Source organism: Coloeus monedula (assembly GCF_965178545.1).
Source record: "Coloeus monedula genome assembly, chromosome: 1".
In the NCBI taxonomy this organism is placed as follows: Eukaryota; Metazoa; Chordata; class Aves; order Passeriformes; family Corvidae; genus Coloeus; species Coloeus monedula.
In genome coordinates, this window is record NC_138781.1 from 32,387,630 (window position 1) to 32,396,898 (window position 9,269).

Here is a 9,269-nt window from a genome sequence, read left to right on the forward strand (position 1 = left end):
GCTCATAATCCCTTTAAATAAGGAAGGGATATGATTCAACATCTCCCACATCCTGGTTGAGCAATCTAAACAAAAAGCATCAGACCATCTAACCAGCCATCTGAAGGAAAAAATTAGTTGGACCTAGACCATTCAAACCCTCTGGTGATGGGATCAAAGTCTTTATAGCTAACCTGGTCCCCAGGATGCTTTTGCTTCAAGAACAGCAGTGTGGGAAGAGTGACTATTACAGATCCAGCACAACCTATTAATCCTATTAGAGTGTGCTACATGCAGTTAGAAAGTGCTCCTGCTATGGTAAGTAGGTTCCCTTCCACAAATTCAGTTTAGAACAATAAAGGAGTTTGCTAGAACTCACCCAGAAAGGAAGAAAGACTCAAATCCCCAATGTGTAAGGCACTTTCTGAGTAGTGATACTCACATTTCTCAACAAAATTGTATGACCAAAGTGGCAAACTCCACAGCAGCTTCACTGTGTCACTACAGGACCCTTGAGCTAGAAAACCTTTAAGAAAGCACACACTTATTGAATGTACACAATGCATTTTGGTTTTGCAGTTACCCATCTGCTAAGAGAAACTTCCAACACACATAAAGTGCTATTGAAAAGTTATCTCCCAAAAGGAATGTACTGAAGCCTTGCATCTCATTCTGACAATGGAGTTAAAATACTTTTACCACTGACACCACCCAACTTCTGTTCTCAGTACAGAAAGAAACTGCTGCTATCCAGGAGAAAACATAAAAATTTCGTTAAGTGACTTATGTGTAGGTAATTTACAATGTCACAGAAAGGCAATCACCAGGAAAAGCAGAATGAGAATGCAAGAGAGCGCACAGCTAAATGTCAAACCAAGCAAGACAATAGTCTGATAATGAGATTATGGGCACAAAAACATTGGGCATGAACAAGGTAAACACAGTTAGGATTACGGATGTCTCATGGAACGACACATGAACTTTTTTATTTAAGAGTGAAATAGATCCTCTTTACTGAGGTGAACCAGACTGGCATGTGTTCATGAGTGGGATTATAAACATTGATATCCTTCAGTTTCCTTTGGCATTGAGCAAGTTCCTTGGAGGGAAAACCCCCCTTTTGAATCCTTTGTAAAACACAATCTACATCTAATGTACCATGTTAAAAATGGCAAACAATAAAGATAAATACTTACATAATTCAGTACGTCCCATACACTCAGGCTCCTCACTGTGTTCTCTTTTCAGCTCCATCATCTTCCCTGGTGACTGAAGTACCTCACTCTTCTCCTTCATCATACAATTTCTCTGAATTTTCATCTTTCGTCCTTAGAAAGCGAGCTCAAAGGGAACTGAGAAGTTCCTTAAACACAAGTGGAACTGACAGTCAATTAATTTTTAAAAACAGACTGAGACCTTCTTTAGAAGTACAGCCCTACACTAATTCAAAATACAGTGCTGACAAAATGGGATCCCTGTCAAAACTGTGTGTTGCCCTCATGGGTGATGCTCACAAACAAGCCAGATAACAGCATGCTGCTTATGAAAGACCCAAGGCCATCAGTGTATTTCTAATTTGGCCAGCTCTCTGCTCTGGTGTGTCATGCAGCCCTATAAGGGGCACCACCCAACCTACCAGGCACAGTATGCCATGATGGAGACAAAGCAACAGCTACCTTCCTTCCATGAGAAAAGTCTGTCGAATTGCTTCCCTCCTTATCAGTGCAGCCACAGCAGCAAAGTGCTCCTAGTGCAAATCTGGTTTCACTCTCAAGTGTCTCAATGTTCCCATTCCAGCACTGAAATGCCTGCAATCATTTTGACTTGAAGGACATGTGTCTATTTACCATTAGATGTGTCTTGTAGCATTCAGATATTCCCCAAGAATAGTTATGTTTAGGACCTCTTTCACCTAAGACTGCACAGCCAGAAGTTGTTGTCTGCTGGAAGGTGACTAGAGAAGATCATGGCATTATTTATCTTCTTGCAATTAGGCAGATAAAGCTGAAAACCAGGACATAATTTAAAGGTAAGTAAAAACTTTTCCTCTAAACCTCTGAATAGCTTAAGGCAAGGAAATTAATAGTATTTGCATATGATGCACTCAAGAAAAAAAATTCAAGTCTTACTACACATCTTAATCTTGTTTAAAAATGATGCAAGTCTTCCTTTAAGAAAGAAAAATGAGCAATCCCCAAAGTTTTTCACCAAAAAATCCCCAAACAACTCTGCAGTTACCTCGCAAACAACCAACAGAGAAGCAAAGAACTGGCAAAGCCACAAAAGTGACAGGTCATTAGTCAAGTGCACCAGCACTCTTTGGTGACATGCAGCTTGTCAAAGCAATGTTTGCTTATGAGAAACATGAACACACAGGGTATTACTGACCTGTTCGACCTGTTCACTTCAAATACAGCACAGGGCAACTTGGTTTAACATTACAAAGAACTCCGACACTCTTTACAAGATCTGTAGGAATTCCAGTTCCTTCATTACAAAAATATGTCAGGGAACAAAAATATGTCAGGGGAACCAGACATCAGCTTTCCTCCTCATTCAAAATATTTGGAAGCTATTTGCTTAGTGATTGTCATGATCCCACTTGAATGGTCTTCTGACAATTGGCATTATCTTCCCCAAACGATCTAACACTTCTGTAGAAGAACACCACATTTTCCATTGTATTTCTTCCCTTACTACCAACAGTACTATTTTAAGTCACAATCCCCATATAAACATTACAGGTTTTCTTACTACTGTAAAATAGTGGCGATTATTAGGAAGAAAAAGACAGTTAAACCAAACACACAAATCGGCGTGGAACTTACTGCAACCCTAGTAATTCTACTTTATTGACAGACCTACTCTTCCATCTAGGAATGCGATTTATGTTGACTCACAGCACAGCAAGCAAGGTCTGCTGCTGCTGCCAGTGGCACTGGGGTTTGCCTTGGCACATGGTGGGCTCCTTTCAGACATGCCTGATGGCTGACAGAAGAGGGGAGACAAGCTTTTACCATGACAGCTCTGCAGTTTGTTGAATTCTTCAGTGGCAACAGCATTTCCATGCTGGTGTCACCCACCTCTCCTGAAAACAGGCTCCTCTCTGCAAATCTCCCAGGTTTATCAGGAGCAAAAGTGGCATGGGCTTGCACCCAGGCAGAGCAATTCTAGAAGAAAGAGAACCTTTTCCAGAATGGGTCAGTGAGTTGCACATTGATCCTAGAAAACACACTTGGGATGATCCTGGATTGGCTATAAACCAACCCTTGAGTGGAACCAGGAACAATTTTCACGTGTGACAATCTGAGAGATCTTTTACAACATTCAGAACTGGTCCCTCTGCTCCTACAGAAATGTGCAGTAGTAGTAGCAGAAGAAGAAAAAGTTTGTTGAACATTGAGAATTTCTGAAATCCCACCTTAGGAAATTTTTACATGCCCGGATGCAGCCATCTTGCTGACAGTATAAATGAAAAGAAAAATGAGTAACTTGTACAGTGAAACGAAGTGCAATAGAAATAAAAGGATGCAAGAACAGTAATCTGCAGTATTAAAGATGCTATGCGGGAAAGAAATTCCTTGGTATCAAGAAACTATGCCTTAGACTGTCAGTAATACTACTCCTACACTTTAAATACCAGGCAGATCCCCTGATCTGTAAGTAACTCATAAGCAAGTGCTGTTTGTTCGGGGCTTACTAAATTTTGAACAACGTGACTACTGATGAATCAGTGTAATTCAGTGTAGTACAGCGCGGATTAATTAGTAATACAGTGAGGACCTCCTTTAAGTCCTCCCCAAAATCTAACCATTATTGTAGATAGATCAGTGCAAAAGTATTTCTTCTAAGTACAGTACCAATTAAATAAGTGATTTTCCATAAGAAATTGTCCAGAGCAATAGAAGAAGTATTTTAATGCTATTGTGTAAATTCCAGTTCCTTCTTCCCTTGAATGCTATGCTTTGTCCTAGATTATCAAACAGAGTTTCTAAGGCATTAATGAGCACCTTTCACTGGAGCATGTAAGTATACTTTGTACTTCTGAAAAGTCACATGGACATTCATATTAAAAAAAGTAAACAAAACTCCAAAATGAGAAAATAGTAACTGAAGGCTTAGAGACTTTTAGATGGGGAACAGTGAGAATTTGCTTTTATTTCACTCTGCAGACGTAACTACACACATCAGCAAGGCTGTGTAACAGTGATCAGCACAAAAAGGTTCTCTGAAAATTGCTAAGGAACAGAAAGTTTTATGACACAATAAGAAAATGACAACTCATAAAGTAAATTTACAAAATTAAGAATTACAGAGCTACAGACAAGACTAAATTACAGAATGCTTGCTGAAAGGTATTATTAAGGAAACACAGCCTTCTACCAAATTTTTGTCATTTTAAGAACAGTATTTTCACTTGGGTTAGGTAAAGGAAAAGTTTGTCTGGAGGAAAACAGCCAATGAGTCGCCCAGCAGCGGAAGGAAATCCCCGAGACATGTACATCCCTGTGCTATCGCAAATGGAAAAAGAGGTAGGCAGGAGTTCCCTCCCTGATGTATCTGCCTCTGATGGTTATCCAGAAGCAAACACCAGACTTTGAGCTCATCTGGTCTGGCTGTTTTAATCCTTTAGCAGATTTCAACTGGATCTTTTCACTGATACTAGTCAAACGTACTGCTAGTGGCATGCTTTCTTCTATGCCTAACACCACAGACCTGGTAAGGCAGAGCTGACATTACAGCAGATACTGTTCTGGCAATATCCCCTCTGCTGCACTCAGGGACCTGGGCAGAGACGGATTGCTGCTGTTGAAAACCGCTCTCTCACACTTGCGTTCCAGCTCTAATATCTCTCCACTGGGCAAAATTACTGCAGCTGCTTTTCTGCTACTGGCAGAAAGAGACATTAAATAAAAACCAGTAGTACCCTGCTTCCTTCCTGAGGCTCTCTTTCCAGGCTGTTCTTAGAAAATGAAGAAGTATCTGGGGCTTTTTTCAGTTTCTGTATTGTCTCTAACACTTCTCTTATGCCCCATGTTCTTGTTCTCCCCACTCTGTACCCTCCTGTTAGCACTTTCCAATGCAGACTCTGGTCTTCCTTATGTGAGAAAACATAACCGATTTAATACTACCAAAAAAAAAAAAAAAAGAAGAAGAGAAAAAGAAAAAGAAAAAAAAAGAAAAGAAAAGAAAAAAGGCAGTTTGGCCAAAATCAGTTCAACACATTCCACAAGTTCAATGTCAGCATGCCTTACACAGTTTGACTCAGTCTGCATTCTACAAGATTGACCCCAACAGGCACACTTGCCCTGGGTGAAGAGTCCCTCTGAAAGGTTAAAATTCCTCCAACACCTACCAGCTAGGCAGAAAGAGATAAGGCAGCAGATAACAGGGAACTTCGTGGCATTTCCTGCAGCTACCCTCCCGTAGGAACTGGCTTTGGTCCATTTAAAGCATTTGGTGTATTTAATTCTACCCACAAGTAGCTCACCGGGAAAGAGGCAACTTAGGACTTGTACCACCCAGCACCTAAACAGGGGTGTTTAGTTTCACACATACAAATAATAAAAATAGTTAAAATACCAAGATATACATAATACAAAATTCATAAAACATTAAACCACACTAAAATATTAAAGTACGCGGAAGTATATAGCATATATAAGGTATGTGCGTATATGGGTAGGTATGTATGTATGATTTCCAGGAGTTTCTGTGCGGCTGGAGCTGGCAGGCTCGGAGGCCGCTGGACCGGGGGGCTCCAGCCCCGGCCGGGACCCCGCGGGGCAGGTGAGCCGGCGGTGGGTGCGGGGGGCAGCCCGGCCCTCAAGGAGTTACGGAGCACGATTACTTCATGTTCCCACCGGCCGCTTTCGGCTGCCCCCTCCGGCCCGTTTCACAATCCCGGCTCTCGAGCAGCTCTGTCAAACCGGGCGCGCTCCGTGCACACACCCCCCCGTGTTCTCATGCCGGAGTTTCCCAGGCCATGAATAATCTTGAAGCCCCCTCGATAAATACACGTTCAGAGATGCCCAGAGCTCACTCAACCCGCCAGCCTCGCCGACGAGAAGGGGCCGGAGCCCAGAAGAAGCCGCACTATGAAGTTTCCCCGGGACTGTGGCTGCGACCGTGCCCGCGCCGGCCGCCGCCGGCCGCCCGCCCTCCGCGCCGCGCTGCTGCCGCCGCCGCTGCTGCTGCTGCTGCTGGTGCCGCGGGCCGCCGCCGCCCCGCTGCCCAGCGCAGACTCCTCGGGGGAGGCCGAGCTGGACGAGGCGGCGGCGCGGCGGGCGCCGCTGCCCCAGAGCCTGCTGCTGGCTCGGCTGCTGCACGCCCGGGCGGCACAGCTGCAGGACGAGGTGGGTACGGCCGCACCGCGGGCTCGCACACGCTCACACGCCCGGCCCGGCCGCGGCTGCCTCCTGCCAAGGTGCGACCAAACCTCTCCGTGTCTCTCCCCAGGTGTGCGAGAAGTTCACCATCTGCCCGAACAGCATGGAAATGCTCCTCCACAACAACCTCAGCCTCCCCAAGGTGACGAAGGAAGATGGGTGTCTGCTCGCCGGCTTCGATGAGGCAAGGAACCTTTCTGGTCTAATCCTGTATTCTTGGGGCAGGTTTTGCTTGCTCAAAAGAACTGTGGAAGTTGACCTAAAGATCTGTGCCGGCTCCAGCTGGCTTTGGCCAGACCTCCACACTACATAAGCATCATCTTCTAACCTGCACACAGCATTGAGATCAAGGCACTTCGAATTCTAAGTGACTTTCTCACCTTTCTCTCATTGCAGGATAAATGCTTGAGAACAATCTCCAGTGGGCTTTACACATTTCAGACATATCTCAAATACGTACAAGAAACTTTTATTAGTGAAAACCAAAATGTTGAATCACTATCCTATAGTACAGAGCGCCTGGCACGTACCATAAGGCAGATGGTGAGTTGGTTTTAAATTCATTCTGATAATTTTGGGGGCTTAATACTGATGTGAAATCAGAAATAGAGGATGCTATGCTTCAGTTCCTTAAAAAAAACAGGTGACAGTTCCTTATGCTCAGATCTTACCCTCATGACTCAGAGATTTTACAAAGTTTTGTTTCCTTCTCTTAGAGAAACAACTCTTCTTCCCACTTTCTGTTGTTTCTTCTAATTTCCAAACCAACCAAATGCATCACTGTTTTAACAATAAATATATTAAACTGGCTGATAGAAATAAGATTTCTCAGGGTGCTTGTTTCTAATTGTGGAACTGCAAATCAGCCTGTACCTCCTAATGTTGGAACCCACTGAGAAGTAGAAGTCAGTAAATTTTTTTAAAAGCCCACATTTAAAAAACAAGTATATTTTTACAATATTAATGATCTTTAAAACTCTCTAACACATAAGCCAAGCTGTATGGTATATTGAGATATCAGTATTGCTGTCAATACACCAGACAGCTCCCTACTGAAAAACACGTATTTTGCTTGTAAAAAATCTGTCATAAAAATATCCATTTCTCTTTTGATTTGGTAAACTAAAATGCTATTAATTTCTGACAAACATTTTTCATGTTCTGGAGAGCTTTGAAAGATCACAGTTCAAAAATTCACTCAATCCCTATAGTATTTGCCCATATTAATAATCCTTAATATGAACACTCCCTTTTGTCTTTGGGTAAACCATTTGCCTGATTAAAAACCACCCAGGTAAGGACTGCAGAAGTCTTGGGGCATTATTTCCTTCAAGGTAGTTTTTGGCATGTGAAAAGACTATTGTGTGTTTGCCATACCTTTTCTAACATATTTACTTATGCCCATCATTCTTTATGTGAAAGGAAGCTGAACCGCTTTTTTTCACACTCTGCCAGCTGAGAATAATAGTCCTAAAACAGCAACTGATTACTGGCTTCCAGCTTGATACACAAGTTTGCAGAAAGTTTGTTTCATAACTGAGACTAGATTCTTTGGGTTAAGTTTGCGGGGGTTTTGTGGGGGTTTAGATTTTTTTTTTAATCAAGGTAATCCAAACAGGCAGAATTAAACACAGTGATGAAAAGCAAAACCTGTACTTGTAGAAACTATGGAGTTTTTGAGAGAAAGCCTTGATCTTCAGGTTGGAAATTTTTCTTTGTGAGAGAAAAATCTGCTATTTAAGGCAAGGACAACAAAGCCAGAATCCATCACTTATGGTTAGATAGATCCACCAGCAGTCTAGATATCCAGACAGACTTTTACAGAGCACAACAAGAAGCTGGGCATACAAGTAAAAGGGGGTGTGATCAGAACCCACTCCCAAGTAGTATCAATAGAAAGAATATTTTTCTCTTATATTTCACTAAAAAGATGTTCCAGAAGGAGGTTTGCATGTTTTTGTCACTTGTTAAAGGGTAGCAGAGATCCTAAACACAGGATTAAGCAGACACTCGGTAGAACTTTGGACTCCAAATCACCTAAAAGAGCTCTATGATTTGGGTGTGTAACTCCTATTTTCAGAAGTCCCACTTCTTGGGACAAGTTCTCCAAAGGCCTTTAGGTACTGGGTGCACAGTTCTGTGAGTCAGCATTAGATAAATAACTCCTTTTACTCATCTTTTAGTTACGCTCTCACGTATCAGTGAAAGTTGGTGGCACTTAGTCTCACATGTGACTAAATGCCTGGAAAGTAAGAATGAGGCAGCTAAACAAGTCTGACATCTTTGGAAACTGTTAATCTACTACAAAATGTGAGAGTACTCCAATGTCAGCCGAACACCTTATGACTCAGGATGGAGCAGGTACAGGTTAGGACAAACCACGATCAGCATGTCCCCACCTAACCAACCACGTGACTGCCAGAGAGCAGGAGGGGTGTACTGATCTGCTCAGAGCCTGTTGGACCGCAACACCCAGAACAAACAGTATAGCCCAGGGACACCTACACAGCAATTACAGCAGGCATCAGCACTACTCACACCTCTCCACAGAAGCAGGGCTGGAGGGAAGCACAGGTCCCAGGCAGGGCTGCTGTCTGCAGTACAGAAAGGCTGGATATGCAGCAGGCTGGGAACATACAAATCAATGCTCTCCAACAGGCTCAGTTACAGTGTTTTAACCAAGGCCCCCCAATACTGTCTTTCTCACAGGTGATCAATCCCGAAGAAGTGATCATCCCAGATGCAGCTACCCAGGAATCTCTTCACACAAAGCTGAAGTCCATTAAGGCCTGGACAGAGAAAATCACCATCCAGCTCATCCTCCGAGATTTTACTTCATTTATGGAGAAGACAGTGAGGGCTGTGCGCTATTTGCAAAACACCAGGAGTTTCCGTGCTTGA

At 43.0% G+C, this 9,269-nt stretch overlaps 1 protein-coding gene across 1 annotated transcript; it reads left to right on the top strand.

Moving 5' to 3' along the window:
• Positions 1-6,077: 6,077 nt before the first annotated feature.
• Positions 6,078-9,269, top strand: IL6 (interleukin 6; the record flags this gene model as incomplete). The annotated part of the gene is made up of 4 exons (XM_082281638.1): positions 6,078-6,335; positions 6,439-6,552; positions 6,765-6,911; positions 9,078-9,269. 4 exons carry the CDS (start codon positions 6,078-6,080, stop codon positions 9,267-9,269), a joined length of 711 nt encoding a protein of 236 aa, XP_082137764.1.